At 33.0% G+C, this 18,910-nt stretch overlaps 1 protein-coding gene across 4 annotated transcripts in view; it reads right to left on the bottom strand.

Moving 5' to 3' along the window:
- The window catches only part of TMEM131 (transmembrane protein 131), a 236,478-nt gene that overhangs the window by 23,581 nt on the left and 193,987 nt on the right, over positions 1-18,910 (bottom strand). For all 4 annotated transcript variants that reach the window (XM_074213733.1, XM_074213734.1, XM_074213735.1 and 1 more), the window contains exons 14-30: positions 18,402-18,555; positions 18,061-18,231; positions 15,333-15,443; positions 15,113-15,247; positions 13,877-13,981; positions 12,812-12,898; positions 11,141-11,293; positions 10,941-11,016; positions 10,660-10,777; positions 8,523-8,661; positions 8,299-8,408; positions 7,608-7,674; positions 5,221-5,372; positions 4,155-4,297; positions 3,518-3,704; positions 851-1,036; positions 42-200 (exon numbers count right to left, since the gene is read on the bottom strand). In XM_074213733.1, coding sequence (XP_074069834.1) covers positions 42-200; positions 851-1,036; positions 3,518-3,704; positions 4,155-4,297; positions 5,221-5,372; positions 7,608-7,674; positions 8,299-8,408; positions 8,523-8,661; positions 10,660-10,777; positions 10,941-11,016; positions 11,141-11,293; positions 12,812-12,898; positions 13,877-13,981; positions 15,113-15,247; positions 15,333-15,443; positions 18,061-18,231; positions 18,402-18,555 — 2,253 coding nt within the window. The remainder of the gene's footprint in view (positions 1-41; positions 201-850; positions 1,037-3,517; positions 3,705-4,154; positions 4,298-5,220; positions 5,373-7,607; positions 7,675-8,298; positions 8,409-8,522; positions 8,662-10,659; positions 10,778-10,940; positions 11,017-11,140; positions 11,294-12,811; positions 12,899-13,876; positions 13,982-15,112; positions 15,248-15,332; positions 15,444-18,060; positions 18,232-18,401; positions 18,556-18,910) is intronic.

The following is an 18,910-nucleotide window of genomic DNA, read 5'->3' as shown; positions in this document are numbered from 1 at the left end:
AGCATTTATGTAGATAGGATTTCTTTTTGCTATGAACTTACTTTCCTTCAGATGAAATGCCAACAATTCTCCTGAGATCAAATGGTCTTCCCATATCAAAGGGTGGGTTTGAAGCCTCAAATGACAGGCGCCTTCGAAATGGCTCCCAAATTCCTTGAGCTTCTAAATAGGCTGTTCCAATTACCAAGAGAAAGAGCACACTGCAGGGGACCAAAAATTTGGAAAATCAATACTGTCAATATCAGAATGAAGAAATTTAATAGTGCAATAAAGGAAAGGCATACTAACTTGATAGTAAATCAATTTTATAGCACAAAAAATGCTGCTTCTATCAGTCTTAGCTGAGCAAGATGAAAAGATAATATGAAAAAAATTATGTATTGAAAATTAAAAGCATGCATTTATTTTACAGTCTTAAATTAAACGGACTACTGATAAATGTTCACCTTAAGGTGACCTCTCCGTGTGATTTATTTATTTTTGCAAAGAAGAAACTTGATCTAGTTAATTCTTCCATTGCGTATCTTTTAAATAAAACTAATCAATTTAGCAACCCAACTTATCTGTATCAATAAAAGATTCTGCAAAAGAAAAATAAAATAGGTTAGAGGAGAATTTTGGTTTGAACTACTTTCCTTCAAAATCATTATATATAATATCTATCTATCTATCTATCTATCTATCTATCTATCTATCTATCTATATCATTACTGTAATTTCAACTAATGGGACTGAAATGTTAATGTCTTTTTCTGAGATAAAACCATGTTTAATTATCAAAGATGGTTAGCAAATAGTGGTGGGAAAAATTCCTATTGGTTACTGAATATACCCCACAATCATCAAATACCTCATTATTCCTGAGATGATTATGTACAGTGCCAATTCCCAGTTGGGTCTGGGCAAGGCTTCTGCACATGTTGCTAACATATGATATGGAAGGGATGCATTCAATATAAAAGTAAATTCGGAGCCACAAGCTGTTATGAACTTCAGTTCACGAATGATTCTGGAGGCAGTGAAATCTGGTGTAAACCTAGAAGAGAATGAAGGTGGTAAGGATTAATGTATTTTAAATATGATAGAACACAATAGTGAAAATCCTAAACAAGTCTGATGACAGTCTTTTATAAGAACACATCATAGAAGTTTGGGGAGATGTGAACCAAGTTAGAGCATTATCAGGATCCACCCACAGGAAGAAATCTGGAATCAGGTTTCCAGACAAATCCTGCCTGTTCCTTATTCATGTCTCTCGAATTGGTCTCTTCAATTTCTTTTTCAACTATTTTTGCTGTAGTTTAGAATCTCAGTGTCTCAAGAGAGGCCTACTGCAATCATTTCCTTACTTTGGTCTTCAAATCCATGTTATTTTTACACTCCTGCCTAAATCTACTTCCCTGAATCACTGTTAGGTAGATACAATTTTCCTATTCAAAAACATCCATCGATTCTCTAAATAATAAAGTCCCAGTTCCTTACCTATCACAGGTTCTATGTAAACTGCTTTGAAATTTTCTCTCCAAGTATTAGATCCTGAAATAAGCTCTCCAATCTCCATAAACAGATCTTTTCATTGAACATGTCTGTCTCTATTGTTCTGTCCATGTAATTTCCTCTTGTTTAGGTCTATCTCTACCTTTCTTTCTGGTTGGTGTTCACATGATGTTTGGATCTCCTCCAAAAACGCTTTTCTGACTATCCCAATCCACAATGGCATATTCCTTTATTTCCCATGTTTTTTATGTTATTTTATTTTTTTCCAATTACATGCAAATATAGTTTTCCACATTCAATTTTTTGTTAACTTTTGAGTTTCAAATTTTTCTACCACCTTCCTTTTTCTTTCCCCCCTCATGAAAGTGAATAATGTGATATAGGTTGTACAGCGTAATTGTGTTTAACACACTACTATATTAGTCATGATGTTTAAAGATAATTAAAACTAAAGGGAGGGGCGGCTAGGTGGATAAAGTACCGGCCCTGAAGTCATGAGTACCTGGGTTCAAATCTGGTTTCAGACACTTAATAAGTACCTAGCTGTGTGGCCTTGGGCAAGCCACTTAACCCCATTTGCCTTGCAAAAACCTAAAAACAAACAAACAAACAAAAAAAAAAACCAAAACCAAAACCAAACTAAAGGGAAAAAACATGACAAGGAAAGAAAAAACATGAGGAAGTTTTAAAAAGTGAGATGCATTCCTTTTCTGAATTCCTGTAGGATAGTTCATCTTCAACATTCCTAGAAAATGGTGTAAAAGTCAAAAAAGGAAATGTTGATATGATGAACCTATAAGAAAGAGGTTAGGTTCCCATGACCACCAAAAACTATAATCTTTTATTAAAGATCCCTGAAAATATACTTTTATGCATATAATTCTTTAACACAGTAACTGGAATAATTCATAAAAAGCTCTTAACTCAAAATAACTCATTAAAAAATAAAACTTTAACATGTGAAACATTTTTTTCTTGCTAGTAATTTCCTTTAATTCTGTGACCTTTGGGCTAACATCAATTAAAAAAATTGCTTTCAGATAAAACCATATAGCTGTAAAACTTACTACTTTGGTTGGGCTTTGAAAACCAAGGGAGAGGCTGTTGGGACTTAAGTCATGATTGTCAGAAGATGCTGAGAATAGCTCTGCCACTCTGAATATACAGAGAGATCTTTACAATGGTATGGTAAACAGCTATCAGCTGCTGCACAAACTTGTGTGCATTATGCTTGTCATTTTTCCTACACTGTACATACTGTGCTGTGAATGTATGTGATTGCCAATGTGAATATAAAAATGAGGTTACTATTAAGATCATATGAATGCTTGAAGTCACAAAAGTTAAACGCATATTGAAGCTTGACTGCATTTATTGTCTTTACCACAATGTGACATTTATTATAAGCTATCTTGGGGCAGCTAGGTGGTGCAGTGGATAGAGCACCAGCCCTGGGATCAGGAGGATCTGAATTCAAATCCAGTCTCAGACACTTAATAATTGTCTGTGTGTGTGACCTTGGGAAAGTCACTTAACCCCACTGCCTTAAATAAATCTTAAAAAATTTTATTATAAACTATCTTTCATTATTTATCTTTTTTATGTAACAACATGGCTCCTTGAGAGCTAGAACCATGTCTGATACAAAGTAGTATGGTGATTTTCTTGCCCATGATACATATTCAATAAGTGATTGTTGATGGTACAATAGTTATTAAACTCAGGCACTAAAAGTTATACAGAGCACAGGTTTTTCTACATAGCTAGTTGTAAGTTAACCTTCTCTATAAGAGCTAAAGCAACCTTTACAAATTTAATCAGGAAAGATTCAATTAGCTGGAAGAAATAGTACATATTACCATAATGGCTGTATGTGATACAAATTCTATGCACAAGCAGTGAAAATCCATTGTTAAAGATAATTCAAGTAAGAGTTGTAAAAACATTTATGGGACATTCCAAAACTTCAACAGAACTAATGAGTAAAAACTTATTTAAAATTTAATCATAAATTACTTACAATATAACAATGTCTTTAGAGGCATTGGCACCTAGCGCAAACTCTTGACAATTGACAACCTTAAATCCATATCCTTCACATGCATAGCCACTGATTTCAATAGACTTTACATTAACTTGAAGTTGTCCAGTATTCTCAACTTTGAATGTTCTCTTCAGTGTGAAATTTGGCTCTTTTAATTTCATCTCTAAACAAAGCAAAATTAATCAGGATTTAGAACAATTCTTGCTTTTTCATGATTTGGATCTTTAAAACATTTAATAAATGATTTTATCATCTATTTTAAGGTTTAAAAAATACTACTACTATAAAATGAAATAACTGATTATTTTCACAGATATTTCTTAGAGAAATTTTAAATAGCAAAACCATCAAATTTCTCTGACAAATAATTTTTCAATACAAAATAATTCAATTATAAAAGTCAAAATTGGAATTACAAGAAATTTTATCACAGCATAATTCAATTTATATTCAAGCTAAATTTCAATGGTCATTTCTAGACCAACTACAAAGAATTTCTTTAGAAACAAATCAGGAACTTTTGCATCTCAAGCTGACTTTCATATAAACAGATACAAACATACTAAAAAGGTTTCCATCTGTGCATGCATCTGGAATTTTAAGAAATACTCACTGTCTGAACAATCTTTCAGTAATGCTTCTGTGATTTTAAATCGTAAGGAACTTCCTGGACCTGGAGGCTTGCCTGCAATCCTCATGTTTTCAGTTGTTCCTTGTCCTTGTACCATTAGAACATCCACCACAGTTAAATTATTTCTATATAAGAACAAAAGTTACATGCCTTTTATTTTTTTTGAATTATAAAGATTTTATTTGAGTTTTACAATTTCCCCCCTAATTTTTCCTACTTCCCGCCCCCCACCCCACATAGAAGGCAATGCATTGATCCAAATTGAATGTGATGAGAAAGAAATCATATCCTTAAAGAAGAAACATAAAGTATAAGAGATAACAAGATCAGACAATAAGATAGCAGTTTTTTTTCCTAAATTAAAGGTAATAGTCCTTGGTCTTTGTTCAAACTCCATAGTTCTTTCTCTGGATACAGATGGTATTCTCTATCGAAGACAGACCCAAATTGTCCCTGATTGTTGCACTGATAGAATGAGCAAGTCCATCAAGGTTGATCATCACCCCACCATGTTGCTGTTAGGATGCGTTACAATACCTTTTAAATCACAAATTTAAAAAATCTACATTATATTATTTTGATGTATGATTCTAAAAATCAGTATTTTGAAATAATGAAAAAAGAAATGTCAAATTTGCAATTTATGAATCTATTTAATAAAGACAGCACAGGTTTCTTGTTTCAAACTGTATCACCTGGCATATTGAGTGTGTAGCTTAGAAAAATATTTTAATCATACTGTAGATCTATAGATCTATATTGGGAGGCTTTTTTTTTTGCTTTTTGCAAGGCAATGGGGGTTAAGTGACTTGCCCAAGGTCACACAGCCAGGAAATTATTAAGTGTCCAAGGCCGGATTTGAACTCAGGTCCTCCTGACTTCTGTGCCAGTGCTCTATTTACTGCACCACCTAGCTGCCCCTTAGGAGGCCTTTCACATATTTTTTCACTTAAACTAATTTCTAAAACAAATTAATTGAGACACACATGTAAGTGTTGTGTGTATGTGTGTAGCAGAATTCACTCAACCCTAACTCATGGAGACATACCTGATTATGATTAATGAAGCAACAGTTTTATTGAGGATTGGAGTAAATTTTACTCTGACAGATTTCTTTTCTCCAGGTTTCAAAATTATATTTAAAACTGAATGTCGAGACAATCCTTCAGAAAATCCAGTTGTACTTTGTAATGGATGAACCTTTAATCAATGAGGAAGAAAACAGTTTTAACTGGTTTTATAATACAGCTTAATATATTTACTTTTTAACTACCAAACACTTATTTTGTCACTATATACTTGCAGATGTTGTCTAGCCCATGAGGGGAGGTAGGACATTTTATAGTTAACATCTAAACTTCCACATATTTAGACCCAAATGGATTCTGTCCAAAATATTCCTTAGTAGCTAAGTAGCACAAGGGCTGAAAGGTCAAACTTGGACCTCACGAAGACCTGAACTCAAATACTGGTGCACACCTTAACTAGCCATGTGAATCTAAGTCACTAAAACTTCTCTGTTACTCTCTTCAATTTTCAGTTGGGGAACATAATGGCACCTATTTAGCAGGGATGTTGTGAAGAGCAACTGAGGCAGCACAAATTGCTTTGTACACATTAAAACATCATATAATGATATAATTTATAAGATAAATATTAGCTTTGTTATTATTTCACAAATACTCTTCTGTTTCAGCCTTTATGACATCTTTCTCTCCAAATTGAGCCAAAAATGTGTCCTTCACCTAATATTACAGAATCCCAGAGCTGAGAATAAGCTATGTAAATGTTTACATGTTAGCTATTATCATTATCATCACTATCAAAGATAATTCATATTACACATTGATAACATGATAATAATATATTAATTTATCTGTGTGTTCTTTTGTTGTGATTCATTATATTAAGAGAATATTGTTTAATTGCTAAGCACTCTTAATTTCAATGGAACCCTGCTTCAAGGGAGCAGAGATCAGAGTTGTAAGGAATCTCAGATACCTGAGACCCAACTCTTCATTTTTTTTTTTTTTAGGTTTTTGCAAGGCAAATGGGTTGTGGCTTGCCCAAGGCCACACAGCTAGGTAATTATTAAGTGTCTGAGACCGGATTTGAACCCAGGTACTCCTGACTCCAAGGCCGGTGCTTTATCCACTACGCCACCTAGCCGCCCCCCAACTCTTCATTTTGATATGTCATGAAAGGGAAACTGAGGAACAAAATGTTAAGTCACCTGTTCCAAGGGCACACAAACAGTAAACAGCAGAACCAGACTGAACACTTTCCTTCTGATGCCAAATATACAGCCCTTTTCACTGTATTGTACTGTCTCCAGTCCACTCAAGATGCCTCATCTTGAGTATATTAAGTACTTAATAATGTTGAATTGAATAAATGCTAAGTGAATGGGATAGACAGTAATTGCTCTGCTTTTCTGAGCTCAGAGAAACTAGAGATTACTTTGGGTTAGAGCAGTCAGAAAAGGTTTATTGGAAGAAATACTGGACTAACTGTAAGATGTGGTTCAATACAAGGGAAACTTATCAGTTGAAAAGATCACTGTAGCAAAGGCCCTGAGGTAGAACTAAATGTGCCATGTTGTGGATAGTAATCCAGTAGTGCAAAGCACTCAAAAACTTACTGAATGCTTATATGCAAAAGGTTCAGGTTGAGAAAGGAGCTAAAGTTTTGTTAGGAAGATTAACACATTTATGTGTGTGTATGTGCAGAGTGATAAATATATTTATGTATATAAATATGTGTTGTGTATATGATCTATATGATGTATGATAGAAATATTAGAAGATTTTAGATAAAGCCTTGAATATTCAAACAAGTACAGATCATGATTTTTTATCTGGAATAGGAATTTCTGAAAGGAAATAACTTTCTTCATGTAATTTTTGGTGATATTTTACTAGACTCATTAAATTTTTGATTTTTAATTAATTAAAAGAAAATGAATTGATTCACTTAACCAGCAATTCCTATGGTACCTTATGTTTTCCCCAAGTCTCCAAACACTTTTTTTCCTTCAAGATAATAACATAAAATGTTACAATTCCATTATAGTGGACATATGAGCTTTTTTTTTTCCTTTTTTTAGGTTATAAATTTATTCTTTTTTCTTATTTTTTTAAAATTTTTTTAGTTTTTGCAAGGCATTGGGGTTAAGTGGCTTGCCCAAGGCCACATAGCTAGGTACTTATTAGGTGTCTGAGGCCGGATTTGAACTCAGGTACTCCTGACTCCAGGGCCGGTGCTCTATCCACTGCGCCACCTAGCTGCCCCCTTCTTATTTTCTTTAATTCATTTTAAGATCAGTAATTAATCTAGTCAAATCTAAGAGCTAATAGTTCTTTTCACTTTCATGTGTACAGCAACCCCAGATACTGTGGTTTTCTTAGAATTTTATTATGAATGTTAAAGACTTACACAGTTTCTGAAGACCTGGAATTCTAATGTTCTCAAATTTAGATTTGCCATTTTACTCAAGTTAAACCTAAAATAAAAATACACATTATTTTGTAAATAGAATCATTAGTACAATAACTGCAAGAGAAGAATTATTTATCAAGTTTACAGATATACCTATTTTATTTGACATTTCTTTCACATTTTGTTGGCCTCTGTCTAAGTTGCAATAGAACACAGGGTCATATCTTTAGGACTAGATGGACTCTGGAGGTAATAGGAAACTAAGGCCCAAGCTAATAAGGAGCATAGATAAAAAACTGAATCCCAGGTCATAGGATTACAAAATAGTGTCTTTTACATTGTATTTAAGTTAATTTTATCCCTCTAATCAAGACCTGCTTCCTTTACTTTCAACACAATACTAAATTTTCCCAAAGAGTTTCAATGCTTCCATATAGGAATGGAGTCCTGGACAGGGATCTGTGATTTTTCTTGGTAGAAGGTAAGAACACTCCCTCTAATGATGCAGGTCAGCACCTTTGCCATTTATAGCTTTAGGGAGTTGCTCCAGGCAATGTGAGGTTCAGGGACTGAACAGCTAGTATGAGTTAGAGGTGGGACTCTGGCTTTGAGGATGGAAATTTATCTACCATGTCACACTGCCTCTCACTAGGAAAAAAAAGAGCTTTATTACTTAAACAATGTTTACCTTTCCAGTAGTTTATCTACAAAGGCTGAGGGATTAGAATACAAAGCCATGGGAACGAACTGAACATGAACAGGAACATCTGCTGGGTTTTCTAAAACAATTTTTTCTTCCTAAAACATAATAATAAAAGGTCAAACTTGGGATTTCTACTAATCACAGAAAGGAGTAAACATTTTGTAACAAAGTTCTCTAATTCTATAACTAGTGTCACTAAGAAAACTTACGGAAGAGCTATTTATATTTGTAAGTGGGAAACTCAAAAATCGAGGTGAACCAAGTATAGATGGCCAGGAGAGCTCTGCAGTAATTTTTGATGCTACATTTTTCTGAAGGTCTGTATCCACTTCAAACATGGTGGTCAATCTAAAAAAAAAAGTTTGAAATATACCATCATAAGGACAAAATACTTGAAATTCCTGACTATAAGAAATTATACCTTACTAAATTTGTATAGTTGAGAAATTAACTCTGACCTGAAAATATAGGCTTATTTTACTCTCTAAGCTTTTCTATTACTTTCATGTCATTTAGGCCTTATCTCTTATAGCATTTTAACAGTTATAACAATATTGCTCTATCTTATCTCACTTTATTCTACTATATTTTTTCAAAGTTGAATCTGTCCAAAAGTTATGTCTTCTTTTGGTGTTTTTTCTTGCATGGCAACCAGGTTGAGTGGCTTGCCCAAGGTCACACAGCTGGGTAATTATTAAGTGTCTGAAGCCTGATTTGAACTCAGGTACTCCTGACTCCAGGGCTGGTGCTTTATCCATTGCATCAACCTAGCTGCCCCCAAAGTCTTGAAAATAGTATCACAGATACTACAACAATCTTAAAACTGAACATTTTTTCAATGTATTGTCGGTGAATGTGCAGAAAATAAAATTGTACTAATAACCATTATAGGTAAAGCATCAAAAAAAAAACAAAAAACAACTCAGCAGACATAAGAAAGAAATGTGCCATTAATTCCACATATTCCAATGGGGAACTATGTATCTTTAACTGAACATATTTCATTCATTAAAGATTATAGCAGTTCCTATAAAATCTTAACTGTCCAGATTAGGGGCCAACATATGAGGATAGAGGATACAGAAGCATTTTTGATAGTAAAGGAAACAACCAGCTATATTACCTGGAATCTAAGCATTCTTCTTACCATTAAAAACATTACAGGCATGTAATGGTGGCAACTATCAGATTAATGTGAATTTTTCAGCAGTGTTCAGATAGGCCCCAATTTATAAGTGGATTCAAATTCTAAAATTCCTTTACAAATCAGTTGTATGAAACTGAGAGCACTTATCCCCATATAATTACAATGTTATAAATAGTGTTTAGATTCAAAACTAATTTAGAAAAGTCAATTTATCCATAATATACTATTTATAGAGGATACAGTACTAGAACTCTAAACTTACCCTTATTTAAATTATTCCATGTATATTTTACTTGCCAATATAAAGGTAGGAAGAGGGGAGAGTGTTATGTACTTGGTATGATTGATATTATGTTAAAAGCAGTGGGATGGCATTAGGAGATCGGAAGATTGCTGGGTCTCTAAAAACAACTGAGATGGGCACAGGAAAGAAAATGAATAGAGCATCATTTTATAGTACAACAAACGTGTTAGTTTATTTTTCCCCTGTCAAAAGCAGGTTTATACTATGCTGGAATGCTGATGGGAAAACAGAAAATCTGAGGAATCACAGTTGTCTGGAGAGGGGACTCAGAAGCCTTTTTTTTCAGAATTAACAACTCATACATTCTATTTAAACCTTGAAATTAAAATGGAATACTAAATCAAAACAAAACCAAAAAACAAACACCCAAAACCAAAGTATGTTCAGTTTGTTCTTTGCAAAGGAGAATGATAGATATCAAAACCCTTTTTTTTTTTGCAAGGCAATGGGGTTAAGTGGCTTGCCCAAGGCCACACAGCTAGGTAATTATTAAGTGTCTGAGGCCAGATTTGAACTCAGGCACTCCTGACTCCAGGGCCGGTGTTCTATCCACGGCACCACCTTGCTGCCCCATAAAAACCTTTTTGAAGATACTGTTTCTGGTAGGTGCAGCTGTTTAGGCTGAAGCTTAGTAGTGATTTTGTAGAAGGACATTATCAAATACCTCTTTAGTTTTAATGATGTAGGCTAGGGAACTGGAGGAAATGGAAGGGATAATCTTAATGAATATTATTCAAAATTATAACCTTAATTTACTTTCTTAACTATTTTTAAAAGATTGGATGTAATATCATTTTATAAAATAATTCATCAAGTCAAATGGTGTAATAAATAAATAACAATTTGGGCTCAAATACCTATTGAGAATTAGAATAATTAGAACAAAAGGACTCACCTATAACCTGCATTGTCTTTTATTCCTGTCCATGTTCTGAATAAGTTTTCATGCAAATCCCAATCAGAATCCCACATGTCTTCTTGCATTGCTAGGCCATGTTGTACTTTAGGTTCAGCTAAAACAAAATTAATTTATTGTAATTTAACAGACACACATATATAAAGAAAAAAGAAAGCATTTTATTTTACATAATTTTTGTAAACAAGGTGGGTGTGGATGAGTTGAATAAAAAAAAAAAAATCAGTTTTTTTTTTTTGCTAGAATCAATGATTACTTACATTTGGACAGAAAAGGTAATCCAACGTAGCAATGATCCCCACACTGTAAACTAGGATCGAAGTAAATATTTGCTATCTGTAATTATAAAAGAGAACCAATTATTAAAAACTAAGTTGAATACCAGAGAAATACAAATCAAGAGTACAAAAATTTAAGCTAAAATTATTCTAATGATTCAATAAATAAAAAATTTACAAACCTTAGATTTTTTCCCTGGCTCTAATTCTTCTTTATTGCTCTTTAATCGCTTATAGTAAAATCGTACATCTTCTGACAATGAACGTATATGCTGTATTTTTACCTTCTGGGAGAATGAGCTCATAACATTTAAACTTTGATGAACTATTTTACCCTGAAGTTAGAAAAAAAAACTCATTAGTATATTATTGTAGTTTTTTCCCCATCAATTCATACTTTAGAGAAGACTGGCATTTATTTGCTCAAAAAACAAAAAGTCAAAGAATATTTAGAAATCAACAAAATCTGTAAATCAAGTTTGTGAATGGAAAAATAAACAACTTTAACGTGATGATAAGTTAGGAGAAAACTAATGGCCAAACCAGACTTATCTGGCTGAATTAAGTAAGACATTTAATTATTAAAATATTCTTCTAATGCTACTACTACTTCAAATGATAAAATAGTGACGATAAGACTATAATCAAAAATGTAAACAGTTAAAAATAGTTGTAAAGTGCATTTAGTTCATATTGTGACAGAAAAAATGGAAATAGTTATACTGAATACAAAAGCAGTAAATATAGATATATTCTCTTCAAAGAAAAGTAAATTTCTTTTCAGTGACAAAATAAAATTAGTGTACAGAGAAACTGACTAGAGACTGTTAATATAAAGTTTTCAGATATTCTATTAAATTAGCACATATGTTATAATACTGGGGAAGGGGAAATATAAATAATATTATGAGATAGCACCAAAACAGGTTTCTACCTTGTAAGCTGAAGTGAAGCTAATGATAGTAATCCCATTTCAGTCTCTATTCAACATTATATTTTATCTATTTTTTTCAGGTGAATTCTCTTAAGTTTGAAAAACATTATCAGACCCCATTTCTAATATTTGGTAAAATAGTAGACTGAGGAGAATGAATAGGAAGAAAAACAAGTGAATGATGCTCAACAACAAAGAAGCATGGACAAAAGTACTTATTACAAGTCACTGGAAACAAACAAAGATTATATTTAAAATAATTTATATACAGTAAAACTTAACTTGTATGATGATGGGTAACTAGAAGTATTGTCTAATTCCAAGTTACACCTAGGATTCTCTAACAAGATGGTTTTAAAGACTTTAGAAACTATTAATTTAAAATACCTTCAGAATGAAAAATAAATCTGGTCCAAAAAGTCAGGAACAGGAGCTATTCAGATGCATAATTTGAACTAACATTAATACAAAGCATCTTGTTTCTAAAAAAGAGGTTTCTCAGTTCCCACCCTCATTAGCATACTTTTCCCTCCTAGTATTTCCTTGTTGTGGTTAAAGAAACATGGGGACGAAGAAAACCTTTATTTTTGGGGGAAATGAATTAAACGTGCATTAGGAAGAAGGTAGTGGTGTAACCAGAATAAGACCCTTAGCAAGAATTAGGAAAGGAGTAGAGAGAAAGTAGGGGCTTTCAGGACATAGTTAAAAACAAAGATTAAATTCTGCATAACATTGAATTTGATCAAAATTTTTATTTTAGATCTGCTGAATTTAGAATTAATTTTTAAAAAAGTCTTCTTAAGTCTACTGCATTTTCCTAATTTCATTTCTCCTATCACAAAATTAGTTCAACTTTTAAAAAGCACAGTGGTAAATTCTTGGGCAAAACTAAGATATAATTTTAAATGAATTAACTTACAGGAAAGGAAGGTGGAAGAACAATGTGCTTTGGGGAGCAAGTCAAGGAGCCTACTGCAATCACAGCCTTCACAGGAATTGTTAAGATCTATGGGAAAAAAATAGTGAAATACAGAAAAAATGTATATAGTTTTAGTTTGGTCTTGATGCTTACAAAATGATGATTAAAAATGAATTCAGAAAAGCTTTACTAAGTCCATGGTGATACATTTAAGCTTTATTCTGATCATTTTCCGGTGTCATTCATCAAACATTTTCAGTTTCTTAAAGGTTGGTAACTAATAATAACTCATATTTACACAGTTTTATAGGGAACTTTACTTTAAAATATGCCTAAAATACAATCCAATTTTAAAGTACTTTCAAGTGAATAACTCATATAACCTGTACTTGAATAGTAAATAATTACTTACAAAGGATCAGAAATAAAATTTTCATGTAGCAAAGATTTTAGAGTTCATTGAAACCAAACCTCAGATCACTTTTTCTCTATATGCACTTACTTGTAATATAACTTAAAATGGGCAAATATTTATTTTCTTTGGCAAAATGTTAATGTACTAAAAAATCAGTAATCATTTGGCCCTAACTGCATAAACTACCCACATAAAGTAAGATTATTTCAAAGCTCTTGAAAATTTATCAGAAATATATCAAGATGCTTCATTAAAAACATTACTTTAATGTGGGACATCAAACCCTACACATACACAACCCTTCAAGTAAAAGTCAAACTCTATTTTGAGATCAAGAAACAATATCTTGTTTTTGTCCTTCTTTTTAGAAGGACAGTAGAGAAGAAATCAGGTTTTACGCTAAAGTATTAGTTCAAGCTAAAGTATTTCAGCCAAATGAAATTTAACTACACAACTATATTATTCCTTTTCAAATACAGAAATAACGGCATTTTTCTAAAATTTCTTTTATAACTAAGAGATTTGGGTTTATCTGAACTTTTCAAGAGGGCACAATTTCTTAGGGAATTGCAAAATACAGTTAAAATGGAGAAGAGGAAAGAATTACATAAAAACCTAATTCAGAAAAATTCCTTTGACCCTTAGATTACCTCATAATCTGTTGTTATTTGAATAGCTCCATCATGAATTCCTTCAAGTTCTTTTGCAATTAATTTGACTCTGAATACAGCAAAATAGCCAGAAGTTAATATTACCTGTATGTAGAAGAAATAAGAGGCATAGTCAGTCTTTCTCAACAGATTTCTCCACTTGAGTAAGAATGCTACGATGATCACTCAAATACGAATTGTAAAATATTAGGGGGCAGGCACTGAATACCTGAAAATAACGACTTTTATTTGGTGCTTACCCCCTGTACACAGTCGAGACACAAAACAAGATCTTAACGGAATGTAAACTTCAAGAGAGGTTATATACTATTAGAGGTAAATGGCTATACATCCATTGTTTAAAACCTCTCAATCCTCTGCCCCTAAAGAGTAAAGCTAATTCTATATGAAAATTCTGATAATCAGTAAAATTCCAAAATTCCAATTTCTACTTTTGTCCAAGAACTTTGGTTTAAATTTACCAAAATCTCAGTATTTTCTTTATCTAATAAGAGATCTTGGACAACAAATTCCAAAAGCATTGTTCTCAGAGTCTTACTAATATTTATATTGTTTGTTTTTGGCATTTCAAATAATCACAACTTATCAGAGAGTGGAATAGGAGGCAATTTTAATTATACTTCCCCATTTTTTTGCTGTCAAGTTCATCCTTAACCATTTCAGTATGTAAGTGTTGGTGTTAGGATGAGATGAGAGGTATTTGTGTGTGTATGTGTACGCATGCATGTGTGTGTGTGTGTATGAGCATGTGTATACTCACATATATCAAGCATGTTTTTCAAAGTGACATTGTGAGATTTATATAATGGGAAGATAGAAAGATTTGGCAGTGAAACATTTGGAGAAAGAAGAACTATTGCAGTCACAGATAGATGATAGGACACCTAATTCCCAGTATATCAGCTACATTAGCACTGTGCTCCTAACTAGCTTAGTTAATCAGATTCAAATGAAACCCTTTTCACCACCTTTTAGGGGATGGATCGCATTTTGACCAATTAGCTGCCTTTTGTAAAGGAGAGATATTTAAATGGAAGTTCAAATTTTTCCTTTGCTTTTTCATGTTTAAGAGAATGTATTACCTTATTTCTATATAACTTTATTTCAAGGTAGCACCATCAAATAAGTATTAGTCAAAGTTTTCAACATGTATATAAAAGTCTTATTTGGGAAATTTAAAGTCTTACACTAAAGAAGTAATAAAAGTGTACTTACTGATGACTGATCTGGTACAGGGGAGTTTTCCAATTCTGGAAGGATTGAGACAACAGTAGTTCTGTTACCTTTCTCCATTGTTAAAAGTTCTATTGTTAGACCATCGCCTATAACATGCCAACTCTTAATAGCCAACTTGAAGGAAAATAAAAATAAAAAGCAATGATTTCCTTACCAAACTGTGAAACCTAAAAATTTCTTGAAGAAAAAGAAACCTTACCTCAATTGGATTGCTGTTTATGATTGCAAATAACATATTACTTGCTTCTGTAGCACTAAGTACGCCAAAATCTATGAAGCGTTCCTCCATTTTAGGGGACAACACAAAGTACTAGAAAGATTAAAAAAGATGTTAAGGATTGATAAACATTTGTCAGAGTTCCAAAACACAAATATTTACAAAATATAACAATTATGTTTATCACATATAAAATCAAGAGAAATAAAGTAGCATCTTAAAGCTATGCAAAATACATTTTTTCCTACATAGATGCTATAATGCAAAAGAACTTCATAAAATGAAAAACTATACAAGCCAGAAGGAATAATTCTTATAAATCCAGTGGATTATTTTCTGGTATACATATGTATCAGTGTGCAAAGACACAGGAAGAATATAATGTGCATTTGAGACAATGTTTAAACTTTTTTGAAACTGTATAATTTAAAAATCAATAAGCAAAAGCACATAAAAATAAAAAAATGAATGTCACAAAATCTTAATGATTTTCACACTGAAACTCTCTCATTTTTCTACCTAGATGTTCTTTGGCTCCTCAAATTATGTCCAAAATATCATCATTCCCCTAAAATCCTTGCTCCTAACTTTGCTAATTCCTATTAATAGCACCACTATTTTTCTAGTCATAAAGATTCAAGACCTCTTCCCTCTCTTACTCATCACATTCACTAGACTGTAGGAAGATAGATTTAGAGCTGGAAGACAGCTTAAGGGTGATCTAGTTCACTTTGTTCATTTTAAAAAAGTAGAAACTAAGGCCCAGAGAGGTTAATTCCTTGCCTTGGTCACATAGTACTAAACTACTTTCCCAGTTGTTATGACAATGGAATAATGAAAAGTCCTTTATTAAACTGCCCCACTCTTGTAAATTCTTTTTCCATATTTCTCTGAAATCTTGTTTGTTCATTTCTTACAGCAGCTAGGTGGCGCAGTGGATAGAGCACCAGCCCTGGAATCAGGAGTACCTGAGTTCAAATCCAGCCTCAGACACTTAATAATTACCTAGCTGTGTGGCCTTGGCCAAGCCACTTAACCCCATTGCCTTGCAAAAAATATAAAAAATATATATATTATCTAGAAATTATGATTTATATGAATTTTTTTTATCCTGCAAGTTTGATTTTTTCTCCAGAAGATAAGACTCTCACCTCAAACATCCTCACTGCCATGTTCCTAATCTTCAATCTTTTCTTATTTATTGAGTTCTTCTCTTTTGCCTTCAACATGCTCAAGTCTCTCTCATCTTTCAAAACAAACAAACCAAAAAACCCCCAAAACTTCACTAGGCTCTACCAGTACTTCAAGTGATCATCTTATATCTTTTCCCTGTTTTTCCAAAATTCTTGAGAAAACAAACACACACAGACACTTTAATACCTTTGGAATGTGCTACACAGACATAACATTTATCTACTATATCTTTTATAATCCCTTGTTTTGTGTGTGTGTGTGTATGTATGCACACACATTCTATATATCCATCTATATTTGTATGTTGTAATCCTTTTTAGAATGTTAAGTCCCTTGAGAAGATGGTTTCACTCTTTATGCCTGTATCACAGCTAGTATTCTGTCTGATTTTTTCCAGAAAATTGCATCCTTACAATCCCCTCTCTCACTAATCTTTTTTTCCCACCCTAATGGCAACTTAGTAGATGTCTATCTACTAACACAACCATGTTTCTCCTGGCCTTTAAAAACCCTTACTTCATCCATCCCTAAATCTAATTCACCTTTTCTTATTCCTCATCCTTCTTGACCTCTCTGAAGCCTTTGACACTCATGATTAACAGCTTTTCTTTGCTATTTTCTTCTCTCTAGGTTTCCATGGCACTGCTTTCTCAGTTCTTTTCTTCCCTGTCTAACTGTTCCTTCTCAATCTCCTTTGCTGACTCTTGATCCAGATGGGGTCAGGGAAGAGCTTTCTGCTCTTCTTTCTCTATACTCCATCACAAATCTCCCAAGGAGTCAAACAGCATCTGCTTGTCCTTTATTCTTTTTTTTTTTTGCAAGGCTATGGGGTTAAGTGTGGCTTGCCCAAGGCCACACAGCTAGGAAATTAAGTGACAGAGGCCAGATTTGCACTCAGATACTCCAGGGCTGGTGCTCTATCCACTGCGCCACCTAGCTGCCCCCTTCAAACAGCATCTGCATACAAATTATTCTCAGGCTTACTTGTTCTTAAACTCTCTCCTAATCTGCATTCTCACATCTCTACCTGCCTTTTGAACATCTCAAACTGGATTCCTGTAAGCATCTTAAATTCAACATATACAGAAAAAGATATCATTTAATTTATCCTAAAATCTTCCTCTCCTAACTTTCCTATTACCACTGATGGCACCACTATCATGACACTTGGGTTCATGCTCTGTGATCTTTAATTCTGGGCTCAGTTCCCTCAATTGCATAGTCTCTAAAATTCCTGACAGTTGTAAAAAATATTTTCCTCATCACTGAAGAACAGAATGAGTCAGTAAAGCAGAATATAAGAATTTACTAGTTGGGTCGCTATCAAAGCACAAGGTTCCAATTGTGTGGAATGATTACAACTGAGAAAGAAAAAAGTTCAGCCAAGGAATACAGTGAAAGAAGACTAAACTGTCAATAAAGTTACTGCCTGATGGATCTTATTAAAGTAAATGTCAGATAGATCATATTTTCAGGAAAAAAAAGGTATGAATTTTAAGAAAAATAAAATACTTACATCTAAAAAACCTGTGTATACCCGTACAGGTAAGTTAAATTTTGAAGCGTTGGTAATAAGTAAAATATTGTTATCTATATGTATAGATGATGTTGAGGGCATAAAAAACAGGGTAAAAATATATCTTGACTCATTTGGAGGTATTAAGACTGGTTTGCTGAAATTCTGTACCTGTTAATGCGGAGAGAGAGAGAGAGAAAGAAATAAAATTTAATATATCAGCATCACTTATGACCCTTTCTGCTATCCTGTGTCTTTTCTGTACCCTTTTCTTATACGGTTGCTTCTTCTTCCTTTTGTTCCACTCTCCCCCACCACACACACACACACTCTGAACTTACTTTAAACATTGTTTTGGCTTCTTCCGGCAACATCACATCATGAATGAGGATTGCAAAACTGAAAGTGTTGGTAAGATAAATTGGTCTTTCTACAGGGTCAGCAGGACTGTCCCGGATGTGAAATAATGTGGCAGCATGATCAAATCCCAAGTAACTATTTCCAAAGAAATAAATGACAGAAAGTCAACTTTCCTTTTACCTGTTAGTTTTAAACTAACTTAAAGCATATTCATATTTCTGAGATTTCAGTATTATATTCTTGAGTAATATACACTTTTTTATATTCATCAATTACTTCTAGGAACAGTTTTTGATAAGAATGATTACAGTTAGGTTACCTACAGGCTTTCTGTTAAGCTATTTATTCTGGTGCCAATTAACAAAAAAGGAAAATAATCTAGTTGTCTTTTTCAAACACTAAGGATTTTAAAAGGAATATGGCCTTTGGTTTTAATTTTATACTTTATAGCTTAGTTTCAGGTAACTTTTTAAAATTAAAATTTTTTTTA

The sequence above is a fragment of the Macrotis lagotis genome, chromosome 1 (genome assembly GCF_037893015.1).
Source record: "Macrotis lagotis isolate mMagLag1 chromosome 1, bilby.v1.9.chrom.fasta, whole genome shotgun sequence".
Taxonomy (NCBI): Eukaryota; Metazoa; Chordata; class Mammalia; order Peramelemorphia; family Peramelidae; genus Macrotis; species Macrotis lagotis.
This window is presented reverse-complemented; position numbering and strand designations above follow the sequence as displayed.